Source organism: Neomonachus schauinslandi, chromosome 9 (genome assembly GCF_002201575.2).
Source record: "Neomonachus schauinslandi chromosome 9, ASM220157v2, whole genome shotgun sequence".
Classification (NCBI taxonomy): domain Eukaryota; kingdom Metazoa; phylum Chordata; class Mammalia; order Carnivora; family Phocidae; genus Neomonachus; species Neomonachus schauinslandi.
Window position 1 is genome coordinate 98,220,312 of NC_058411.1, and position 26,269 is coordinate 98,246,580.

General features: G+C 44.0%; 1 protein-coding gene across 3 annotated transcripts in view; it reads right to left on the reverse strand.

Annotated features, from left to right (window-relative positions):
• The window catches only part of MYO1E (myosin IE), a 190,320-nt gene that overhangs the window by 103,875 nt on the left and 60,176 nt on the right, over window positions 1–26,269 (reverse strand). For 2 of the 3 annotated variants that reach the window (XM_021693805.2, XM_044918015.1), the window contains exon 2: window positions 7,732–7,875. The exons of the other annotated variant lie outside the window; for it this stretch is intronic. In XM_021693805.2, the coding sequence (XP_021549480.2) occupies window positions 7,732–7,875 (144 nt within the window). The remainder of the gene's footprint in view (window positions 1–7,731; window positions 7,876–26,269) is intronic. 3 annotated transcript variants of the gene reach the window in all.

Below are 26,269 nucleotides of genomic sequence, written 5' to 3' on the forward strand. Positions count from 1 at the left end.
GCTCAGTTGGTTAAGCGACTGCCTTCGGCTCAGGTCATGATCCTGGAATCACAGGATCGAGTCCCGCATCGGGCTCCCTGCTCGGCAGGGAGTCTGCTTCTCCCTCTGACCCTCCCCCCTCTCGTGCTCTCTCTCTCTCATTCTCTCTCTCAAATAAATAAATAAAATCTTTAAAAAAAAAAAAAAAAAACAGTGTAGAAGCCTCAGCAATTTCCTTAACCCATATACTTTGAGAAGCTTGTTGTGTCCCGTGTTAACATCTTTGAGACACGGCTTTGGTATTATTATCGAACACAAATGAGCCAAGGGTGGGGTGCGTTAGATAATATTTGGAAATTAGTATTTATACAAGAAGGTGAAAACATGGAATGATTCTGTGGCCATTTTGCTTCCCTCTTCACTGACCAGAACGATCTTCAGACTCGAAAGGGCTGCACGTAAAGAGCAGTTGAGGAGAAAAGGGCCATTGGAAGAGCACAGCCAGATGCACCCAGTGCTAATCTGGGGGCACTAAGAGCAAAGGCCCATGACCTGGGGAATCCTACCTGAAAATCACTAAGGAATTGCAAGAATGGCCGAGTCCAAGTGCCCAAGTCAGGTGAGGCCAACGATAGATTAGTAGTGCTCTACTTGTTTTTTGAGGCAAAATTTAGAACGGATAAATTTATTATTAAAATTATTAAGCAGAGGGTGCCTGGGTGGCTCAGTTGGTTAAGCGACTGCCTTCGGCTCAGGTCATGATCCAGGAGTCCCGGGATCGAGTTCCGCGTCGGGCTCCCTGCTCGGCAGGGAGTCTGCTTCTCCCTCTGACCCTCTTCCCTCTCGTGCTGTCTCTCATTCTCTCTCTCTCAAATAAATAAATAAAATCTTTAAAAAATAAAAAATAAAATAAAATACGGGCGCCTGGGTGGCTCAGTCGGTTAAGTGACTGCCTTCGGCTCGGGTCATGATCCTGGAGTCCCGGGATCGAGTCCCGCATCGGACTCCCTGCTCGGCAGGGAGTCTGCTTCTCCCTCTGACCCTCCTCCCTCTCATGCTCTCTGTCTCTCATTCTCTCTCACAAATAAATAAATAAAATCTTTAAAAAAAAAAATAAAAAAAAAAATAAAATAAAATAAAATAAAATAAAATTATTAAGCAGATAAGAAACATCCATGATGTTGTAGCCGAGACTCTGTTAAGTGTTGGTAATACAAACACTGATCGAACACGAACACATTTACGGGGTACAAATTAAGCTCCTAACAACAACCCTATTACCCTTTTGCTCCTGTTTTACTGTGAGGAAACTGAGGCATAGAGAAATTTTAAAACTTACTCAGAAAAAAAAAGTTTTTAATTAAAGGAAAAAAAACCCAAAAGTCGCTCGATGTCCCAAGCTAGTAAGTGGCAGAGCTAGGATTCAAACCCGGGCAGTCTGGTTCTAGAGTTCACACTCTTAATCAAAAAGCTATAATGTCTTTCTAAGTCAGCAAGTATTGTTGTTATTATTACTGGCAGTGCTGCCAGATTTAGCAAATAAAATACAAAACCCAGTTAAATTTGAAGTTCAGATAAGTAATGAATTTGTTATATATATATATATATATATATATATATATATTTCCCTTGCCCCCCTCAAATAGGTATGCCCCCAAGCAATACTTCGGGACACACTTATACTAAAAAAATAATTTGGTGTTTATCTGAAATTCAAATTTAACCAGGCATCCTGCATTTTATCTGGCAATCCTAAATTGGCAGCACAAGGATTTCATGCAGGGTGGACAGGGGCTCAATTAGCAAGCTTTATGTCTCTTACAATTTAGATTCTGTGATTCTTTGAGGACTCAAAATTCTATAACCCTTAGTTGATTTTTTTTTTTAGTATCCTTTTCACATGACAGGGACCAAATCAAAACTGAATGAATGTCGTTTGGCCCTCATTCTGACTCTCATGCTAAACAAATACAGTCATTCTTATGGTAAACCCAATTTTCAAGGAATACAGCACTGCTGCGACCATCCTCATTTCAGCAGGGGAGAGGTCTAGGGGTCCATTTACCTGGAGATGAAAACACACCTGGCCAAATATGATCTTTTCGTGGAGGAGGGTGCGCCTTCCCTTAGTTGTAAAGGGAATGCTGTGAAGGCCACCTGTCCTAGACAAATCAGCACTGCACACAAAGAAGAAAGAGCTGCCTGAGGACATGGGCCACAAGTATCAGCTCCCCACCAACCCCTTCCTACCCACCAAGCCCTTGGCTATTGGATAAACATGGACTGGGCTGCATGAGAGCTCTTGTAGGAACCAATACTTTTTTTTTTTTTTACCGTTAATAATCTACTATGTGAAAAAACATCTTAGAAAGTCTTGATTTTCACTAAGTCATCTACATAAATTCTAGGTAAGGGCCTGGTAAGAAGACAGAGAAAAAAACCTCTTTCAGATTATTCTAGGCCAATCCTGAATCAATGACTCAGGAGAAGAGGGAAAATTATAGCTATTCCCTCAACCTCCCAGTAGGGCTCTCGAAGTCAATTTTATTTGGGAGGATTTCTGAAAAATAAAGTTTGGTTTGAGGTGAATAATGCAGATCCTGGCTATGCTAAGTAGCTACACACTTACCTAAATCAGAAGAACTGAGAGAAGAGAATTAGTGTAGAATTTGAAGAAAACACACATATTTTAGTTATTTCAGGTATGAATTTGGCCTAATTGTTTATCTAACGGCCTGCCCTGTTTTCCACCTGGCTGTGTCTGCAGAGACCTCAGCCACTTTTCTGAGAGCCCAGGTCTCCTACTGGGTGGGGTCATTTCCCAGACAACTTACTCCCACTCCCTACTACATAATTCAGGTGTGCCTTTGGAAAAAGCTGCTCAGGCAGAATTGGAACGTAAACTGTCTCTACCCACGTAATCTTTGGCTGTGAAGGTGTGGCCCAAGGTTAATTTTCAGAATGTATGGAGATATGAGGCTATGATACACACACACACAAGCAGCAACCAGACAAAAACAAAAGACATGCCATCTTGTCTAATAGAATATATGAGACAGAGGAGACCCAACAGATCTTTCATTGATTGGTTCTCGAAACGCTGGTGGTGGATCTATGAGTTTTCATTGCTCTGCAGCAAGGATGACAAAAAAAAGAAACATGTGCTGCATTTTTCATAAAGCTCAATGTATTCAATATAAAGGACCGTCCTTTATTCTTAGCGTATTTCCCTTCTACTTTCGGGATATTAGAATATTCTTCCTGGGCGCCTGGGTGGCTCAGTTGGTTAAGCGACTGCCTTCGGCTCAGGTCATGATCCTGGAGTCCCGGGATCGAGTCCCACATCGGGCTCCCTGCTCAGTGGGGAGTCTGCTTCTCCCTCTGACCCTCCTCCCTCTCCTGCTCTCTGTCTCTCATTCTCTCTCTCAAATAAATAAATAAAATCTTAAAAAAAAAAATTAAGAATATTCTTCCTTTTATGAAATGTGATGGTAATACAACTTCTGTAAGTTTGTTTTCTTATAGGCAAAGCTGAATTTAACTTAAAAAAAAATGTTTTTAATAGTCGGTGAATTCCCCAAAACCACCCACACTGATCTAGGTGACTTCCCTGGTTTATCACTGAGGAGGAACGGAGAAGTGACGTGACTTGCCTGAAGTCACATATGGGGAGACCGGTCGAGCTGGTCCTTGAGCCCCTGGCTCCAGCCACCAGACCGACACCCATGTCCCTCCAGCACGTGGCCCCCTCCACGTGAACGGACTGCCCAGGGCCAAACCTCACTCAAAACTACTGCACTGCTTTGGGCTCTGGTTGGTCTGGCCCAAGAGCCTCAACTAATTCAAGGGCTGAAAATGCCAAACACACTTGAGTGTGGTCTTTGAGTAAAAACAAGTTGGGAGAACTCTGGACCAAATGAGTGTGGAGTGCTGTGCACAGGAACTATTTTCGTCGGCGAAGTGGCTATAAATGATGTCTCGCCAAGCACAAGAGCGAATACTGCAATGTTTTCCTCATGTATTTTAGAATGTAATTTTAAGAAGTGTGGCAACATTCAGGAAAAAAACGGATGGTAAATTAAACCTTCCTTATCTTAGGATAAATAGCTGAAAGTTACAGGGTTTTATTGGTAAACAGTGTTAGCATTTTCTAAGCAGATTTTTTTTTTAAGATTTTATTTATTTATTTAATAGAGAGAGAGAGAGAGACACACAGCGAGAGAGGGAACACAAGCAGGGGGAGTGGGAGAGGGAGAAGCAGGCTTCCCACTGAGCAGGGAGCCCGATGCAGGGCTCGATCCCAGGACCCTGGGATCATGACCTGAGCCAAAGGCAGATGCTCAACCAGCTGAGCCACCCAGGCGCCCCCAGTGTTAGCATTTTCTAAGCAGATTTTTTTTTCCCTAATGTAGAACAAAGAAATGTGCATTCAGCCTGAATGTATTAACAATTGATTGTTCCAAATGCGGACCTTCAATATGAAACAATGTGCTGGTATTCGATGTCGAAGAGGTACAATAAGCAATGTTATAACTTAATATGAAATGGAATCTCCTCTTGCCTTAACTATTAAGCTTAGGAGTGAGAGGGAAAAAATCCTCTTGTTTAAAATAATCTTGCTCTATCCTAATAATATTACCATAGCACTGAATGGATAAAGGAGGCTTTTATCACTTAACAGAGGCAAAGATCTGCAGTTAGACCCTTGGTATTATTTCATAAACATCCAAAACAATCATCAAGCTTCCTCAAAGCTGAAAGCTGCTCTGTGCTCTTGATGGAAAGCACACGGATGCTGAGTTTCTCGTGTATTGAGTGGGTAGAGATTTCTAAAACACGAAGTCATTAGTGGTCAGCTAATTCATTTCCTTGGTAGAGCACACGATTAGTCAGCCATTGATTCAAAGGCATTAATTCAAAGGCTCAATCAGCCCCCTCTGTGTGAGTCATTTAAAAATTCTGCTGTCTGAATATAAAAAGCAAATCTTGATAGTCAACAGATTTTCAATGAGTACTTAATACAATGCACCATGCCAAGAATTATGCATGAAACTAAAAACTATACAAGGCAAGACGGTGCTGTTTTTGTTAAAATTAACAAGAAGGCCCCCCACAAATATTTATATTTATACTTACATTTATTATTTATATTTATATATGCATGTCTATATGCAGTTAAATTGAAAAATATACACCAAGAGGTTATGGTGGGATTGGAGGTGATGTTAAAGTTCTCCTTTCTGGTTGACTACATTTTATAAATCATGTTAAATGAACACATATTGCTTTAAAGAGTTTTTGTTTTTGTAAGAAGATATATGAAAGAAAGTCCCTAGTTTTGGGGTAGACTATGAGGAGAATGGACTGGCTGCTGACAACCACTAACAAATCCTTTTGCTTTCTTATTCAGCTTTTCAAAAACCATGTTTCTATGTAAATAACATAATAAGAACATTCTATGTTCTAAGAACATGTTCTAAGAACATTCCAATAAATAATTTGTTCAACTATATTCAGTGGAAATTCACCTTTTATGGGCTTGTCAATAAACCAATCCTCCATTTAAAACAGTTTCTATGGTAAAGTGCATTTGAATATTCAATAAGCAACTTTAAAATTGAATTTTTGGAACATAACTCAGAAATGCGGAAGGAACTTATACACTTGCCTTAGTATATGATAATGACAAATAATGCCTACTGTTACTTGCCGCATTATTTCACTTAACCCTACAATAGCCTCATGTGGGAGATTTCATTATCATCCCCATGTTCCAGGTGAGGAAATCAAGGCACAAGGATCACAAAACTTGCATGAGGTCATCAAGCCTGTGCAGAGTAAGGCTGGAAGCCAGGCAGTCCAGATCCACAGCCTGCACCCAACCCTCAGCCCCTGCCTGTTACCCCAAGCCATGGGACTTGCACAGAAAAGTGACTGACATGTTTTCATGATGATAAGCCCAGCTTAAAGTGAGCATATTTCAATTTTTTGACCAAATATAAGGAAAACTTACCACTGAATACAACTGCTTCCATACAAGTAAATGAAAAGGAACCTCTGCCCAGGTACCTAGCAGTCAGCTCAAGTTTTCTGTAAAGGGCCAGAAAGTAATTATGTTAGGTCCTACGGTCCTGTGGCAACTACTCACCCCTGCCTTTGTCGACTGCAAGTGGGCACAGGCAAAAGTACAAGAATGAGTACGGCTGTATTTCAGTAAAAGCTTTGGCATAAAATGGGCAGTGGGCAGATTTCATTTGTAGGCGGTAGGCCACCTCCCCCAATCAAGATGCTATTATTAATGTAGCTAACAAATCCAAATATATCTGTTAATGCTTAAAAGCAGGGGTTTAGGGCGCCTGGGTGGCTCAGTCGTTAAGCGTCTGCCTTCGGCTCAGGTCATGATCCCAGGGTCCTGGGATCGAGCCCCGCATCGGGCTCCCTGCTCCGTGGGAAGCCTGCTTCTCCCTCTCCCACTCCCCCTGCTTGTGTTCCTGCTCTCGCTGTTTCTCTCTCTGTCAAATAAATAAAATCTTTAAAAAAAAAAAAAAAAAAAAAGCAGGGGTTTAGGCGTGTAACTACCCAGAGATTTGGTAAAATTTCCCGTGGCAAATAAGAAACAGCACAGTATTGGTCAGAACCAATCCAGTGTCTTGGAATAATTTTGTTAATTAGTATTGGCGGGTATGTTGAATATATGCATTAGTCTTATCCTGGTGTGTTGAACTCCCCACTCACCAATGATGAGAAAGGCATTGCCTGCGAAAGTATGGTTGCATACATATGGGTGCTTTTAACGAATAGTCAGATGAGTGGTATGAATAACAAACAGAAGGTACAGATGTGAAAACTGTACCTCTTCAAGCTTTTGGGGTTAAAACCTAAAACGTATGCAACAACAGTTGCGAAGACTCTACCTTTAATGGTCCTCCGAGACACCATGCCTTCAGAAGTTACCAAGAGCATCACAGTTAAACCTTCTGGTACTGCAATACAGATTTACACGGATCTTTGCATATCTAAAACTTTACAATAATTTCACTAAGAGATCTTTATATAGTTGTACCAAACAAAATTGAATCCTGTAGGAACTTAAGCAAATATCACAGTTCTCTGTTTATAATGAAGTCAACACACATTTGAATCAAATTTCCATTCTGAATTTTTTAAAGCCCTATAAAAAATGGCATCTGGCAAGCTAAAATTGAAACATAAAGAACAACTCAAGAATATCAGGCATTTTCAATAGTTGATCTTCACTTCTCATGTTTCCTTTAGTAAACATAAGAATGCAGAAAAACTGGCAAAATTGCATATTTTTTGCATGAGGCAATCTTTTTAAAACCTTTTAGGCCTGGACTTAACTGTCTGCTTTGCAACTAGGGAGCTCTATCGACAGAATTCTCTGCAGATCAGGACTTTCCCTGGGAACAGCAGAGGTTTTAGATACCACGTGCGTGGCTAAAGCACGTCAAGGGTACAGTGCCATCGATTGAAATAGATGAATACTGGCTGCATCTTGATTTTGTGAAATTCCAGGAAAATAATTTAAAAGCATCATCTTGGCCCTTCCTACAACCTCAACAAAGGGACAGAAAAGTACAAAGTCACGTTTGGAAACGGTGACAAGGACTCAAGCGCCAAGTGTCAAGTTCAGAATTTCAGATGGATCTTCTCACGCTAGGAACACGTCGCATTTTGCCGTGGATATGGTCATCTTACTTGGAAGAGTCCGTAGAAACTAATAAAGGATACAAAAATGTAGTCATCCATGTATCTCTTCTTTAGATTCTCCACGATGGCATTCTCTGTGATCTTGGAGAGCAGGACCATGTCATCCACACCGCTGTGCTTGACATCATGGCTCTGCCAGTGGTACCGGTAGGCGCCCTTGCTTCCCTGTGAACCGAAAACGCGCAATTATTAGGATGCTTCGTTTTCTCCTGGCAAAAAAAAAAAAAAAAAAAGCCACTAAGTTCCCAAATATTCCTTATACCAAATGCTGCAGAATGAGCGGAACAAAGATTTTGTTATTAAGAGATCTGATTGAAATTTCAGCTTTGCCACCTATGAACGAAGAGAAGGGAGGAAAAGTTACATCGGCTCACTGTGTTGCTTAAGCTGCTCTTTTCTCATTTGCAAAATGGGAGAAATTAAGACCCACTTCATAGAGTTGCTGTAAGGATTAAATAAAATAACATATATAAAGTACTGAAGAGTACGTTGAGTATAACACAATAAATGATCAATGGTCTGGATGCCTGGGTCGCTCAGCCCCTTAAGCATCTGTCTTCAGCTCAGGTCATGATCCCGGGGTCCCGGGATGGAGTCCGCTTCTCCCTCTGCCCCTCACCCCACTCATGCTCTCTCTCAAATAAATAAAATCTTTTTTAAAAAATGATCAATGGTCTCCAATAATTCCTTCAACCTTATTGTTTTGTAGAATTAACAACAAAATAAGCAATAAAACAGAAACTTTCTAGACTTGTTTTGCAAATTACATGACAACTCAGAAGCAGAAGCAATATGTATCGCACAATGGCTAGGTCACATTGGCCTAATTTCTCAAGCCATCCAAATTATTTTCCCTCCATAACCTTATCACTGTCAACGTAATACTGGCCTTCCAGATTCAAAAGATAAGCTACATTTTGATGGCTGATCACTGCCCTATTAACGAGGAAATGGACAAGACAGCCTAAATGTGATTACAGAAGGTGATGTGGACAGGAGGACCTCATCCAGCCCCACGGCCTCCTTTGGGAGATGAAGCTGTAGCCCTTGTCTGCTCACTGGATTTACGACCTAACACCGGAAGTGGCCTCTGAACACCCTGTGGCCTGCAGGGCTTCCTTTCACTTGGCACTTCTACAGTGGGATCCCTGCATGTTCAGCTATGGGCCCCATCCTAGAGTTAGAGGCAGCTGGGAGCACCATGGTGGCTGCACTTGGGGAGCTCATGTCCACTGAAGGACACCTAGATATTGACAGAAGTAACGCATACAGCAACAGGTCAACATGTACACACATGTAAAATGGGTGCCCCGGGAGTGCAGAATACTTCTTTATCCTAGGAAAGACAGAACCAACCTCCTGGAGATGGTGCCATTTGAAGTGGGTCTGAAATATTTTGAATTTGCCAGAAAAGACAAGACAAGGAGGGATAGCCATTGTAATCTACACTCACTAGGACATCAATCTAATACATATGAGAAAATGGCAAATGATACATGAACAAGATATTAGAAGATCCACCCTTCCCTTCACACCGTTCATGCACCCTACTGGAGATGTCACGGGCTGCTCAAGTGTGGTGGGCATTGACCTGAGTGAGACTCGGCTCCTGCCCCCGTCCCAGGAGTTCACTTTTTGGGGGAGTTTAGAGAAAGGATAGAAAAATTCTGAGTAAGGGTAATAAGGGTATCTGGAAAGGCCACATGCTCAGACTTCAAAAGTAGGATGAGAAAAGGTCATCAGGAGGTTCTTTGAGAAAAAAGGGAGGTGGAAGGAAACAAGATAAATACCATTTTAAATTTCACTTTTAAAAATTGTTTAATGTTTTCTCTGTAGGAGACGTGGGTCCTTTATAAGGGCAATTCTTTTCTTTTTAATTATGTTATGTTAATCACCATACATTACATCATTAGTTTTCGATGTAGTGTTCCATGATTCATTGTTTGTGTATAACACCCAGTGCTCCATGCAGTACGTGCCCTCTTTAATACCCATCACCAGGCTAACCCATCCCCCCACACCCCTCCCCTCTAGAACCCTCAGTTTTTTCTCAGAGTCCATAGTCTCTCATGGTTCGTCTCCCCCTCCGATTTCTCCCCCTTCATTTTTCCCTTCCTGCTATCTTCTTCTTTTTTTTAACATATAATGTATTATTTGTTTCAGAGGTACAGGTCTGTGATTCAACAGTCTTATACAATTCACAGCGCTCAGCATAGCACATACCCTCCCCAATGTCTATCACCCAGCCACCCAATCCCTCCCACCCCCCACCACTCCAGCAACCCTCAGTTTGTTTCCTGAGATTAAGAATTCCTCATATCAGTGAGATCATATGATACATGTCTTTCTCTGATTGACTTATTTCACTCAGCATAATACCCTCCAGTTCCATCCACGTCACTGCAAATGGCAAGATTTCATTCCTTTTGATGGCTGCATAATATTCCATTGTATGTGTATATATACACACACACACACACACACACACACACACCACATCTTCTTTATCCATTCATCTGTTGAAGGACATCTTGGCTCTTTCTGTAGTTTGGCTATTATGGACATTGTTGCTATAAACATTGGGGTGCACGTACCCCTTCGGATCACTACATTTGTATCTTTGGGGTAAATACCCAGTAGTGCAATTGGTGAGTTGTAGGGTAGCTCTATTTTCAACTTTTTGAGGAACCTCCATACCGTTTTCCAGAGTGGCTGCACCAGCTTGCATTCCCACCAACAGTGTAGGAGGATTCCTATAAGGGCAATTCTAAGAGGCTCTGGGAAAAGCAGTTTTTAAAAACCAGCCACGGGGCGCCTGGGTGGCTCAGATGGTTAAGCATCTGCCTTCGGCTCAGGTCATGATCCCAGGGTCCTGGGATCGAGTTCCGCATCAGGCTCCCTGCTCCTTGGGAGCCTGCTTCTCCCCCTGCTTCTCTCTCTCTCTCTCTCTCTGTGTCTCTCATGAATAAATAAATAAAATCTTTAAAAAAAAAATAAAATAAAATAAAAACCAGCCAGGAGGGGCGCCTGGGTAGCTCAGTCGTTGGGTGACTGCCTTCAGCTCAGGTCATGATCCCAGGGCCCTGGGATCGAGCCCCACATCGGGCTCCCTGCTTGCGGGGAGCCTGCTTCTCCCTCTCCCATTCCCCCTGCTCGTGTTCCCTCTCTCACTGTGTCTCCCTCTGTCAAATAAATAAATCAAATCTTTAAAAAAAATAAAAACCAGCCAGGGAAAGAGTTACCATAAGAAAGGCATACCAGTGCCATGGGCTCACACTCCAGAAAAGGGCTCTGGAAGGCTTGCGACCCATGCTGCCTTGCAGAGGGACTCTTTATATGATATATTTGGCTTCTGCAGAACCACATGCAGCATCAGTTCTACAAAACTAACCCAGACCTCATCGCATCTTCTTCCTCTTGTGGCAAAGTAGAAAGAGAGAAAAAGCACTGGCTACATCTCAATCAAATGTCCACAGTCCACTTCCAACCTGATAAACATTCCTGGCAACTCCTCCCCTCCTCTGCCCTCCCTTCTTTTTCTTGATGATTCTCTGGGCACTCACAAAAATTACTCTGCATCGAAAACTAAGGCCACAGAGTAACTAACCAGTAGGTATGTTTGTTTGTTTCTAACCCCGATAAATATCCACCTACTTAAGAGGCCAAAAATGTTATTTTCTCTTTTGAAAAATCTAAGCACAGTTTAATAAAACAGAAAGGTATTAACAAGCTGTTATTTAACTTCTGCGAAGGACAAGAAACGGAGGAGCTCTGTGTCACAGTGTATGTGTTGGTACTGATCCACAGAAACTGCCTTCTCAAGGTAACTCAAGTTGGTTTTGGTATCCAATCCAACTGTCTTTTCTGTCTCACTGCAGAGTGACAGATCACTCTCCGTCCCATTTCAGAGGCAGTGTCCTCCTTCTCATGGCAGGAGGGCTCCTGGTGGAGTTCACTGACTCTCATGGTCTCAAATATCCCTCGACACCAGAGTCCCACATGTGGGTCTTCAGACCTCTATCCATAAAAGGATAAGGAACCAATAGTGAGACTGAGCCCTACCTCCACACTATAAGCAAAGCAATCAGCCATTTGACTTGCAGCGCCTGCGCCTTTTACTATTGCAATCAACTCAGTGAGAAAGGGGTTAACATTCCCATGCCACATAGAAGGAAACAGACTCCCCAACTAGTAAGCAGCAAAGGCAAGATGTGGACCCAAGTCTCTATGATTATGAATTCATTCAAACATCATGGCTTCTTCACATTGTCTCCCTGGCAACTTTACTGGGTATCTCCAACTGTTAAGTTTAAGATGGCCACAGAATGACAGACTGTCTCCAAAACTGAATTCATCATTAAAAAGACCTACAGTCTTTGTTAAAGAGCACTTTCTCTTAGCACCAAAGACTAAAACACGGGAGTGATTTTTTTTTTTTTAAAGATTATTTGAGAGAGAATGAGAGACAGAGAGCATGAGAGGGAGGAGGGTCAGAGGGAGAAGCAGACTCCCTGCCGAGCAGGGAGCCCGATGTGGGACTCGATCCAGGGACTACAGGATCATGACCTGAGCCGAAGGCAGTCGCTTAACCAACTGAGCCACCCAGGCGCCCGGGAGTGATTTTTTTATCTGACGCATTTCCTGTATCTAGTTGGTCACATATACCTTTTCCCTCCTTTACCTCTCTGTGCCTCCTTCCCCCAGGCAATGATATATGGGAACTCATTCAACCTTCACAATCATCCCCCATACTGTATATATTATTATCTCTATTTTACTAATGAAAAAAACTGTTAATTGTCCAAGGTCTTCTAATTTTAACTTCTCTGTCTTTAATGACCCCCACCTTACTATTCCTTTCTCCTTTCTCGTCCCCCATATTACCCCCCCCACCACACACACAAAAAACAATTCAGATGAGATAAAGGGAAGGAGGGAAGGTACCTAGAAAGGGTGGGAACAATCAGAACCTTTGGGGGAAAACTGAACTGCTTGGATTGTCAAGGACAAGATGAGAATCTACCCCATATGAAAGCTGGGCCAGGGCTGGGCTGGGCAGTTCTAACACAGGGTGAGAACTTTGTCAGGGAAGCTAGGGACCGAACATAGATGCATGGGCTCTCATCCTTGCTTGAAAGTTCCCCACAGTGAAACAGAAAACGGTTTTCTGTTTTTCTACAGGGGACAATCGAGTTTGATCATAGCATGACTTTTCTGGAGGTCTTCCTGTGGAATACAGCTGCGGACAGGCAGCAAGCGGGAACACAGTGGGAAATGGTTATCATTTGACAATCCTAGACAATGTCCCCAGAAGCAGAAGCTAAACGTGACCTTCAGACCACAAACCGCTGTGCTACAATTGCAAGAATATGAACTGTATTTCTGGGACAAATAACCTTGACCCCTTCGCTTCTTCCTCCCACTCCTGACTAGGAGGCTGGGGACAGGACTGGTTGCCATGCGGGCTGAGAGGAGGAAGGACAGCGACAGGGACTTCCCCATCTGTCTGAGAAGGGCCATTTCCTTCAGCTAGTAAAGACCTGGCTTACCAGGCTATCCCCTCAACAAGAGTCAGCTTCCTTCTCTTCTGTGGGCTTCTTTTTGGGTAGGTAGCTCAACTTTTTGTTTCCACAGTAAAAATAGGAACATTTTAAACAAGTAGGGGTACTCAGCAATTACACATCCTACAGTCCTTAAAGAGCACGGCATCACTGAACAAAGGAAGGAATATAGCTGATGAGCCAGCTAAGAAATAAAAACAAACATGAAAATCACAATAATGATGATGATAATGTTACTCTTAGTCCTGACAGTTATTACAAATTATGAGGGAGGGAGCTATTTCCCATTAATAAGGATTGAATGTAGACTTTCTTGGGTCCACATTTGGTTTCCTTTCTTTTTTTTAGATTTTGTTTATTATTTATTTATTTATTTATCAGAGAGAGAACGCATATGAGCGCGGGAGGGGGGGCCCTCAAGCAGACTCCGGCTGAGCGAACAGCCTGACACAGGGCTCGATCCCACGACTCTGAGATCACGACCTGAGCCGAAGTCAAGAGTCCGTCGCTTGACCCACTGAGCCACCCCCACGCCCCTCCATATGTGGTTTCTAATGACAATTCAGTTTATTAAAAAGCAAGGGATTCACACACAAGTTCTAGAAAGTGGAGTATACCCATGTCCACATAATGGCCTGGTTTGTTCCTCACATTCAGGAGGTGGCACCAAGACACAGGAGTCCGTCACGCAGAGGAAGAAGCCCGCTCGCTCTCTGACTTTAAAAGGTGGAGTGTCGGGCGCCTGGGTGGCTCAGTTGGTTAAGCGACTGCCTTCGGCTCAGGTCATGATCCTGGAGTCCCGGGATCGAGTCCCGCATCGGGCTCCCTGCTCAGCGGGGGGTCTGCTTCTCCCTCTGCCCTCTTCCCTCTCGTGCTCTCTGTCTCTCATTGTCTCTCTCTCAAATAAATAAATAAAATCTTTAAAAGGTGGAGTGTCCCTCACTGGTGTGTGTTTACCAGGGTGGGGACCAGGAAGAGCAAAGGTGAGTCAGCACACAAAGGTAGGGACTCTTCGCCACGGAAGCTCTACCTACCCTCAGTCCCCGGGGTGCGGGGGGGGGGAGGTGTGGGGGAGCCCCTGGCTGCCACAACCACAGTGCTGAAGACACTCTCACTAGTGTCTCAGTGAGCGGTTTTCTTCTTTGGTTCACCCAGGAGCAAGGAGGAGACCATACACTGGGTAACTACAGTCTTCAATGCCTTTCAGACACCCAGAAAAGGGAGGCCATGAAATGCGCTGTGTATATACAATAGGCCTAGTGTTGGGCAGGGCCTGGCTGGGAGGAGGTGATCATAAACATCTTATCCTCTTCCAGGAAGAGTATACTGCACAGTATTTTTAGAGAGCAATGTGGAAATAGGTATCAAAATTCTAGTCACGCAGACCAATATATAAACAGTTACTTAAATAAAAATAAAACTCACACTCTTTGTTCCAGCAATTATTTTTAGGAATTTACCTTAAGATATACCAAGTGTGTGTGTCATGATGTATGTACAAGCCTGCTCACTGCTGCAAAGTTTGTGATGGGGAAAACTGGACCCATGAATAGGGCGGGACGAGAATATGGCAGACCCTACAAAGGAGTTCCGGCAGTTGTTAAAAGGAATCTGCTTATGCTGACATAGAAACATCTTCAAGACACCCAGTTTCATGAAAATAGCAATCAGTATGTGGACTGAAACACAGAATAACTGCCATTGTCTGAAGTTCTTAAAAGACATGTGTTTAATTGCTTTCTTGAAAAATACACACGGTTCCATTGGGAAGAAAGCCTGGGGTTTTGGGAGAAGGGTGACTTTTACTTTCCATTTTAAACTTTTCTGCAGTTTACTTTTTTTTTTTAATCATATAGGCATGTGTTAGTAAAATAACCAAATAAATAGAAATGTTGAAAAGGAGGCCAATACATTCAAGAATTTTCTGGGGGCGGTATTGGGTATTGACGGGCCTAGCCCAAAGCTGGGATCATCATTGTAAGCCTGGGTTCTGTGCCTCTTCCAGGTTTGAAAAGTGGATTGGGAGATGTTGCCTGGATGACAAGGTATTATCATGCCTGGGATGTTTAGCTGGTCCATGAGCACAATAGGATGGCAGATCTGATTTCCAAAAGATCTAGGACTACTCCCACTGTTCAAGTATATCACCCTAAAAGGCAGATAAACCATATTCTGATTGTGAACAATGGACAATGGGTAATGCTCTGGCCTGCTGTTGAACAGGGCTTGTTTTTTAATGGGATTTTTCTGTCCTAGTGAGTCATAACAGGAAAGGAACAGAACTCTCTGTTGTACTTTAATCTTTTAATTGACAGTCTAGGGTTTCTACCTTTTGAAGTTCTGCTATTTGACTGGAATGAAACACTTCTATGGCAAATGATGGGGAGAAAAAAAAAAAAAATCAACCATAAATATTTGTTTCCTCTGAGCTCAGCCCTGTAAACCCTTACTGGGCTTGCAATGTCTTTCAACTTTATGGAATTTAGACTCCCCCACTGTTTTGGTGATGTGAACATGTATGTTTGAAGCAAGCATGTGTGGGTGTGTTGAACTGCAGTGAACAGAGTGCAAAGAAGAGTTTCTGGTAGAGTAGGGGGAGTGGGGATGTGGCAGCCTGTAGCCACAATTCCCTCAATCCCTGGGGTAAATGGAACTAACATTTACTGAACCCATAAAGATGTGCTGATGCACTTCACATGATCTCATTTAATTATCAGAGCCCTGCAAGACATGAGTATTATAATCCCTCTGTCCCCATTTCACAAATGGTAAAGTGAGTCCTGGGATTATAACGTACCAAGTTGCCTCTGCTTGGAGGGGCTGGGGAAGGGAAAGTACACTGGGGGGTTGGCACATCCAGTGTGGGCAGCCCTCAAGGAATACAGAAGATGTGCTCATTAGTTATCATTCACGTTAAGTACATGTGACCTGACTAAAAGTTCCATATTTGTGTAACATTTCCACTTACACCATCTCAGTTAATCCCTGTGACAAAGGGCCAGGGCTGACTTCCTTGTCTTTGTTCTTTCTGCTACACCACAACTCACTTCCAACAAGATCGTCAAGGCCAAATGTAGACAGATGCTAGCTCCAGGATCCCCAAGGCCAGCAGCCTCCTAGCCAGGGTTGGCCCGAGTCAATCTTCCTGGAAGCAACTAGAGCAGACGTAATTTATTATCTAAACAAGGACACTCTGAGTGCAGAAGAGAGTGATGTTAATAATAAAGCTGGAACATGAGGCATGAACTGGGGCTGTCTCAGGCTGCATGGCTGTATCTGTGACCAACTTGACCTCTGAAAGTCATGGGCAGCTTTCAAAGACCGGCCCTCCCAGCCAGGATCCTGTGCAACTTACCCACCGGTCCCTCACCAATCACTCAGTCTCTCAGACCTCTGAGCGGCCTGCTCAACAGGAGGTTCCCAACATTACACGAACCTCCAGGGGCTGCCATGAAGGTCCTGAAGATCAAAGAAGACTGCCAGTGGCCCCAACGCCCAACGCTTCTCGGGGTAGAATTGGGCAACGCGTGGATGGTACATACCAGGTGGGCAACACTGAGTGGGGGAGGGAAAAAAGGTTTGTAAGCAAATAATGAGAGATGGTAAAGTGCCCAAATTTTAATTGCATATGATATTTTTCTATAAAATCTCTCTGTGTGAAAATATGGTTGTTAAAAGGTTGCAGTTGTTGTAGTTCCACGTGTCCTTTCTGTATGGTTATTTTCCTACTGAGCATATATTTATAAAATGTGCACACACAGATATTCTGGTTTTCAGTGAAAAAAGATCAGACAAGGGACAGGAAAGTACTGTGAAGTGAAATGAAACACACACAAACGACACTATTTTCCCTATTTTTTATTAGTCCATGTCAGCTCAGGTCTCCGATTCTTGTTGCCTATCCCAGGTTGCAGCTATAGTAAACTCTTCTTTAAACAGCAAGAGGCCCCCAGCAGGAAAAACAGCAGCCTTTCTTTTACTTAGTCAGCCTAAAATATTGCTCCCAAAGGACCATTTTCTGTATCAAGGAACAGTTCAAATCTAAGATGTTATAAATGAACAGTTAACATAGTTCATCAATTCCAAGATGCATTTTCTTCATATCCTAATATTCTGAAATTAGGATGTCTTTTTTTTTTTTTAAAGCAATCTCTAATCCCCAACATGGGGCTCCAACCCACGACCCCAAGATCAAGAATCTCATGCTCCATGGAATGAGCCAGCCAGCCCCCCCAAGATGTGTCTTTATAATCAACGTTGTGTCACAGCTTAACGGACACTGGTTTTTACTTTCTCGGTTTTGTTTTGTTTTTAAAGCAGTAAAATAAAATAATGATGGCTCTTACAACAAGTAGTATCTTTGGGTTGATGAATTATGGCACGTAACACTTAGAAGAGGCCAGGCACTGTTTCATGCACTTTACAAGTATTAAGTCACTGTGTAATAGCATCAAAGATATAAAATATTACAAAGATTTACATTATTCTGGGAGCATCACACCATGCATCAATATCACTTTAGGAACTGCGTAGTTTTACAGGTGGGTTGATGACCGCCCAGTTCTAGAGCCTTCACTGTGAAAATGTTTGCAGCAGCAAGGTTATTTCCTCTCTGATTTGTATCTCTTTCAACCTTCAGTGTTAAGACTCTTTGAAGCAGGAAGGTCCCTACCTCTTCCCCCCTCCCAAGTACATCCACCTTGGGGGATTACAGGGAGTTGTGACCTTTATTCACAGACAATATCCTCCAGAGTTTCCTAAATCCAGAGTCATCTTCAACCACTTCCACAACTTTTCTATACCATTCCTATGCTCCCGTTGTTTCTATGAACTGTCCTTTTTCATTTGACTAAATCCTCAACAATCATCTCCATAAAATCACCAGTTTGGTGTGTTAGCGTTATTTCTTCCATATGTGTTAAAACAATAATGAAGGCATTCAATTTAAAATAGACACTGTGGGGCGCCTGGGTGGCTCAGATGGTTAAGCGTCTGCCTTCGGCTCAGGTCATGATCCCAGGGTCCTGGGATCGAGCCCCACATCGGGCTCCTGGCTCAGTGGGGAGCCTGCTTCTCCCTCTGACCCTCTCCCCTCTCATGCTGTTTCTCTCTCGCTCGCTCTCTAAAAAATAAATAAAATCTTTTAAAAAAATAAAACAGACACTGTGGGGTTGTCCATACCACTCTCACTGCCCATCTTGGTGCCGCGTTTCATACGTGGGGACCCACTGCCATTCTCTCCTGGGCCCCTCTTGCTAATTTCTTTCTTTCTTTCTTTCTTTTTTTTTTTTTTTAAAGATTTTATTTATTTCAGAGAGAGAGAGCATGAGAGGGGGGAGCGTCAGAGGAAGAAACAGACTCCCCGCTGAGCAGGGAGCCCGATGCGGGACTTGATCCCGGGACTCCAGGATCATGACCTGAGCCGAATGCAGCTGCCCAACCAACTGAGCCACCCAGGCGCCCCCTCTTGCTAATTTCAAGTCTAACCATAGGTTACGTATGTATGTATGTATTTATATTTATTTTAGGTAGGCTCCACACCCAACATGGGGCTTGAACTCACGATGCTGAGTCATACGCTCTACTGACTGAGCCAGGCAGGCGCCCCTAGCCACAGGGAATTTAAATGGCTTCTATTCTATTTCCCATATGTATTGTTCTCTGTTGTGGAAAATCTTGGCATGGGAAGACTAGATTCCCTTTTGGATAGTAGGTGAGAGCGTAGGCTTTGTTTTCACAAGTAGAAACGACTCTGTATTCATGTTCCAGATCCTCTGCACTTTCCATCAGGGATCCCAAGACCCCTCCTCTAGTCTTCTCTCCTCAGGAAACCCTCCGACATTTTAGTGGTCCCCCAGGATGAGGGCTTGTCTTGAGGCTAAGGAGGTAGTTTTCTCTTGGGCATCTGCAATTTATTCTTTCTCTCTAGGGAAGCACTATCTAGAAAGCTGGGAAGCTGGGAAGCACCGTTCTTTCTTTTTCCCTCCCAATCTCTAGGAAATCTAGGATGGTGGCTCTCACCCTTTTGGGAGAATATTCTTCTCATACTACGGCCAATTCTCATTACATACCAGCACTGCTTTGAACATTTTGTACGTGATCATTTATTTGCTCCTCTTCACCTTACCAGGCAGGGAAACTGGTAGCACAGAGAGGTTAAGTAACTTGTCCAGCTGTTTCAATCCCCGGCCATCAGGCTCTCAAATCTTTGTGTTTAACCATCACACCTACTGCCTCTCATAATAAGGTAAGTGGCTGCTGCAAATGGCAATCATTCTAAAGTTAATAGTAATGACGTCATTGCATGTTTATTGCCCACCCTGGATCAGCCTCTTTCATCTGCACAACACCAGGGCGCAGACACTTTTATAATTAGTATGGAGGATACCTTGTGCAAAGCCCAGCACCAAGAAGCCCACAGAGCAAGCGGTCTGGCTCGAGCATGGCCCTGCACGAGTCAGAGAAGGCTCGGTGCCATGGCATCAGCCTTGGGAGCACATCTGCTCCCTGCCGTGTCCCCAGCGGGCAGGGTAGTGCCCGGTACCTGGCTGTGCTCCACCAAGACTAGTCAGGTGAATGAATTCCAGGCCTCCTCAGCTCATCTCAGGACTAGGTGCCTCTCACTGTGGCTGTCAGTGGGGGAAATGGGGCTGTCTGGGCCCAGAGTCTGCCCCAAGGAAGAAAGAAGTTTCCAAAGCGTTCCTATTGTCTCCAGCTTGGGAGATCAAAGGGAAGAGATGTTGCCAATAAAGACAACTCTCCTTCTTTTAATCATCCATTGTCATCCAGGCAGGTAAGGAAAACAGGCTAGTCTGCAAGCAAGGGATGAGGACACTTCATGCTACAGCATAAAATGAATCAATTGTATGAAATCCCCTTATAAGACAAATGCTAGTTATACTTCTGCCTCTATTTGTATATTTTAATCAAACAAATGATGATGCGTCACACTGTCGTCAGTCGTGGTCTATGCCGCTATGGCTCTGTGAGCTTGACAACATCCTCAAGCACTTACCAATCCCTTCAGGGGCTTGCTGGTCAACAGTCCTGTTTTCAAGTACAAAGGTTGGGGAATGCACTTCCTCTTACTAATCCTGCCGTTGATTAGAATCAACAGACTTGAGTTCAACGATGAGCTCTACCTCTGTGACCTTGGGCAAGGTCCGTTTCATGGAATTTTATTCTCCACAATTAAGGCAATCTATCAAATACTATATACCTAAGTGTGACTTAGGGTTTGTGTACCTCTACCGACAGGACTTTCATTAATAGATAAACCAAGAAAATAAAATCTTAGCATAGCACACTACATGTCCCAATTTTTGGTTTGAAAATTATAGTCCCTGAAGCAACAGTAGCTGTTCAGTAAGTTTCTTTAACTGAATTCAGAAACCAAAGTCATAATGCAGGCAGACCGGCTAGAAATACCAACACCAGTGATTCTTGTTCCTATCACTGACTGAACTGGAAATAAAAGCAGGGAGGTAATCGAACAACTTCTTGACACATAAAATGAACTATTGCTCTGTACCAAGAAAGAAAAAAAAATCCTAATTTAAATGCTGTTCTGCGAAAAAATAAATACGCAAAGACTTGCCAGCAGACTGCAGCAGAGTTGATATCAACCTGATTAAAAATAGTCTCCCAGGATTCAGTATCATTTACAGCATCTTTCCATACTGATTGCAAAGCATGCATTATTTATGTCATGCAAAATGGTGGAGGTATGACAACCCAAGATAATCAACTGATTTTGTTTTAATATTATTTAATTTTGCTGGAAAATGAACTCTTTGGGCCTATCTGAATGAGACAATTCAGTGAAAAAAAAAAAGAGGTCGACAGAATTCTTTTCTTACCTAGATGTTTTTTTTTAAAGCCCGTGTAGAAACACCAAAAGGGAATAAAGAGTAGGATTTTAAGTGGAAATGCAACAGGTAAGGTGTTGATATGTCATCTCCTACTTAGGGGTGCTATTTCGGGATGTGCTAAGAGAAGGATCAGGAATGTGATCACCGTGTCTCAGAGACATGGGCAGCCTTTGTCATTGACTAGCCGTGGGAATACTGCACCTAGAAGCAGAGCTCACGGGCTAGGGGCGTCCCCTGAGCACACAGTCACCAGCCACCACTGAACAACAAAGAGGTGAGAAAAGCCTTCCACAGCTTCTCCTGTGTTTGGCATGGGCACATCTTGACCCTCTGCTTGCTTGATCTGGCCTGATCTGTGGCACTCAGATGCCATGTTCCTCTAGGAGCAAAACACAGCCATAAGGCTTTGGGTCTAGGAGCTTTTTGGGGTGGAAACAGGGCATGTTTACCAGATCCAGAAAGCTCTGGGGCTCCTAAGATGCAAACCGATAGGACAGGAGGGTTCTGTGGGCACATCTCTTGGTGGGGGGGGGCGGGGGGGGGCAGGGGAAGCCACCAGAGCAGCCACGAATCCACACTGCCGATCAGTGTCACCGACCACAAAGAAGGCTCAGAAGAGCTCCAGGCGTGAAGATAAAACACTCGGTCTGCCCTCCCACTCCTTTTTCATCACCTGACACAGGACACAGAACCCACCCTACCTTTTCTTCTCAGGACCCACACCTTGGACTTCAGGAAAGGACCAACAGGGCTGGGCTGAAGGGATTCAGAAGGGGTGGGGAGAATCCAGTGTACACCTGATAAAGCCATTAAGAGCCCCAGGGTAGACAGCGAAGCAGGCGTGGTCTCCTCATGCCCTGTTCTCGGCTTCTCTCTCAGAAGCCACACCCGGACTGCAGTGGGTCAGCACCAGGGCGTGGGTGTCTGCATAGCAAGGAGGAGCAGAGACAGATCTCCTCTTGTATTTATGTGTCCCTTGCCTACAGAACTTCAAGGGGCTTACCCCCTACCTAATGTGCCCCCCCCAAGTTCAGTAAGCAAGTTATGGGGATGAATTTGCAATCAAACCAATTTGGAAGATCAGCACAGCTTCACTCTGAGCTTATCCAGGCCGCCCCCGTTACTGCGTCTTTCCAGGTTTGCGGGAGGCCGCCCACTGGTAGACTCTGCCTTCCTCTGACAGCTACAAACACAGATTTTTAAAACTATAGAAATTGGGAAGGGAGGTAAAGAAAAGCAGAGGAAGAGAGAAAACCCTCTCTCTCTGAGGGGAAGACATTCTAACTGAATAGAGATCTTAGTACCCCTACGACTAAAAAGATTTTTAAGGAAGTTAAGTGCTTCAAGGCTATTTAGTAAACACAGCATTGCAAGGATTCCAATCTCTCAGCCTCAGTTTCTTTTTCTGTAAAATGGGGACAATAACAGTGTAAACCACTCAGGGCTTTTGTGGGAATTAAATAAGATCATGCATGGAGAGTTCATGTTACACTGTCTGGCCCACCGTAAGTGCAAACTTGTCAATAACATAAGTTGTCAATAATAGCAAGTGAACTGGGGACACTGGGAGCCAGCAGTCATCCTCTGATTGGATCTCTGATGTTTCAAGAAAGAACCAGGACACTGTCTCCTGGAGCTGATAAGAAGATAACTAGCAGAGACAGGATTCAACAAAGAAATGTGGAACTTTTTTAAAGTTTCACGATGCGGGCGCCTGGGTGGCTCAGTTGGTTAAGCGACTGCCTTCGGCTCAGGTCATGATCCTGGAGTCCCTGGATCGAGTCCCGCATCGGGCTCCCTGCTCGGCAGGGAGCCTGCTTCTGCCTCTGACCCTCCCCCCTCTCATGTGCTCTCTCTCTCTCATTCTCTCTGTCTCAAATAAATAAATAAAATCTTTAAAAAAAAAAAATAAAAAATAAAAAAATAAAGTTTCACGATGCTCAAGCGATACATAATCACACAATATGTGAGACATTTGAACCCAGATTCTGAGAATAGGGATCTATGACAGCAGAGCAGAAAAAAGACAGTCGCTGCCAGAGAAGACACGTAGGGCATGGAAGAGGCTAACTAAAAAGGAAGCCTATAATGAAAAAGTACAGTAAGGACCATCTGAGCAACAGATTGATACCTTATAGGAAAAAAGCAAAGGTATTTAAACCAACTACAAAGGAAAAAGGGTAAGGAAGGGGCAGAACGCTTCTATATTTATATTCTGAATCCTAATATTTTAGAGCTGGAAGGGGCCTCCAAGCTTTCCCCAGACTGGTGAGAAATCTGAGACCCAGGGAGGTGATGCATGCCCATGGTGCCAACTACTTAGTGGTAAAACCAGCACTGGAACTCAGGTCTTCTGGTCCCTAACCAGCACTTTATTTGCAGCTCTCTGCAGCCAGCCCCTCCTGAGCAAACCTATCACCCACAGAGCTTCTGGAAAGAACAAATAAGTCTAGGCATATAAATTTAAATTTCTCGGGCGCCTGGGTGGCTCAGTTGGTTAAGTGTCTGCCTTCGGCTCTGTCGTGATCCCAGGGTCCTGCGATGGAGTCCCGCATTGAGCTCTCTGCTTCTCCCTCTCCCCTTACTCTCCCCCCTCCTCCCCACCTGCTCATGCTTTCTCTGTCAAATAAATAAAATCTTAAAAAAAGTTTTTTTTTAATTTCTCAAATAACAAACATTATCATATGTGAACCTTGACCCTCTGGCAATCAGACTGCAGGAGGGTGCTGGTGCCCATTCAAATATTAAATATTTGAAGGGCTTAATTTCTTAGTTTTTAATATTAAGATAAACAGAAATAGAAGTTTTAAATGTGCCTTCCAGGGGGTTATCTTGCCTGCAAAAGTACACAGACCCTACACTTTGGGGACCACTTTCCTGGGACCCCTTGCCTTCCACCCAAGATACAGGCCTCTAGTTATGGGTGGCGGTGAGGGGGAGGACGGCAAAGTCCTGGCATTGGCTTAAAACTCAGAAGCAAGTAGGTAAAGGCAATCTCCAGAATATGGGGGGAAAGTTCCGCAGAAACTGGAAAGCTATAATCTAACTAGAGATCTCTGGCTGTAGAATTCCATGGTGCTCCTTCCAGTAGGAACTCTGTGCTGCCCTGATCACTAAAATTGGAAACAAAACACAAGCTAACCACGTCTGATGTGATTACAGGCCATGGGTGGGTCCCACCAGCTTAAAGTTCACAACTCCAGAGAAAATCCAAGAAATCCCATTGCTCACCGTATTCTGCAAAATGTAATACAGCGTCGAAGGGGCAACCCCTACCATCAAGAGGGGGGATCCACAATGTTTAGGGAACACAGAATGGGCACGGCTTTTCTTGAGCACCTACTATGTATCAAACGCTATGTTAGGTGCTTTGTTTCCCTTGGTCTCAAAAGAATTGTAGAACCAGTGAGGTACTCTGATCCCCATGTAAGAGATGAAAAACTTGGCCAGAGAGAGAGACACAGAGTCCAGATCTGTCCTTGGGTTTGGTGGGTTTAGAAACCCACAAGCAGCTTCCTGGGAGGCTATGGTGGAAGACAAAAGAAGTCGATTCTCCACTCTGGGAAACTCCCCCAAGGCTGACGCGTCGTCTGACAGCAAGGTGTCCTGAACGGCCCCCGAAGCTGCCCTTAGGTCCCACATGGCAAGTCGGATGAAGGATGGCCTTGGCAATGGAACAGAGAGGGCACTGTGCACACAGGGGCATTTCAGGCGCACTGCTAGGACTGACTCATAGAAGGATAATGGGTGCTGTGAGAAGCCTCACTGGAGCTCAGAGGCCAGAGGGTTGGAGCTACCCTGTGACCCTGTACCTCCGCCTCTGCCCCTGCTCCATCTCCCTTCACAGTACCTCTCACAGCCAGCTTCAAAGACGGAGCCCCAAACCGTGATCTTCACTAAGTGCCCGCTTCTCAGTCAGCGTTCTTTGGGGAAGAGATGACAGCTTCCCTTTGTGGCAAAGGTGCCTCTTGCCCCAATGAAGACACTCGAATATGTTCAAAATAACCTCACAGAAATTCTCACTCGGACAAAATAGGCAAGACAGACGTGAATTACCAAAACGGTTCCTGCTAGGGAACCTTCAGCCCCGCAAAGTCAAGAGCAAGTAGCAAACTCTGGTCTCCCTTGAAGTACGGACAGGAATGGGAGTTACGGGGCTGGGACTCACACCCACATGATCCCCAAGGCAGTACTGAGAAATCACGTTAGACAAGGAATTAAGACAAAGTGAGACCTGCTCTGTGTGTTGGGCAGAAAACAGGGCACTCCATTTGGGGCAGGACAGTGAAGAGATGATAGGTGTCTTCTCGATATCAGCATCGCCAACCTCACAAAGAGGATTGTGCCCCCAAACTGCAGAAAGACCACAAATGGATTTGTAAACACATTTGCATGGTTTCTGGTTGCAAAATTGCTGAGAGAATTCAACCACACTCTTCTCCCAAGTGCACAAAAGTCCCTTTTGACCCAAGTCCCAGACCCAAAATATGACAAGTGCCACCAGCAGTCCTAATATGCTCTCCTTGGCTGTGACCCCTTCTCTTCCTGGGAGTTGGGTCAAAAGCACAGCGTTACTTACTAACCAAGTGACCAACACCCAGAGTTACCTGGAAGTGACCACACATCAATTAGGGTTCACTGGCATCAAAAGCAAAAAGTTTCACCATTTGTTTGATAGAATTTGGCTTTAAGATACAGAAGGACCTGCTGGTTTCGCATTTACAAGAAAAGCTCATTTTGACTTTTCTTTTTAATTCAGTGGGGCAAGAGTACAAAGGTTCGGAAAGAGAAATAGCTTAAAATCCTGAGAAAGATAAAAGGAAAATGATTTAAATTAAACATGCGGGATGGGGCGCCTGGGTGGCTCAGTTGGTTAAGCGACTGCCTTCGGCTCAGGTCATGATCCTGGAGTCCCGGGATCAAGTCCCGCATCGGGCTCCCTGCTCGGCGGGGAGTCTGCTTCTCCCTCTGACCCTCCCCCCTCTCATGTGCTCTCTCTCTCATTCTCTCTGTCAAATAAATAAATAAAATCTTTAAAAAAAAAAAAAACATGCGGGAAACATTAAAGAAGAGAAAGACATAAAACAACCCTAGAGATCTAAATACACAACATAAGAAAAGTTTGTT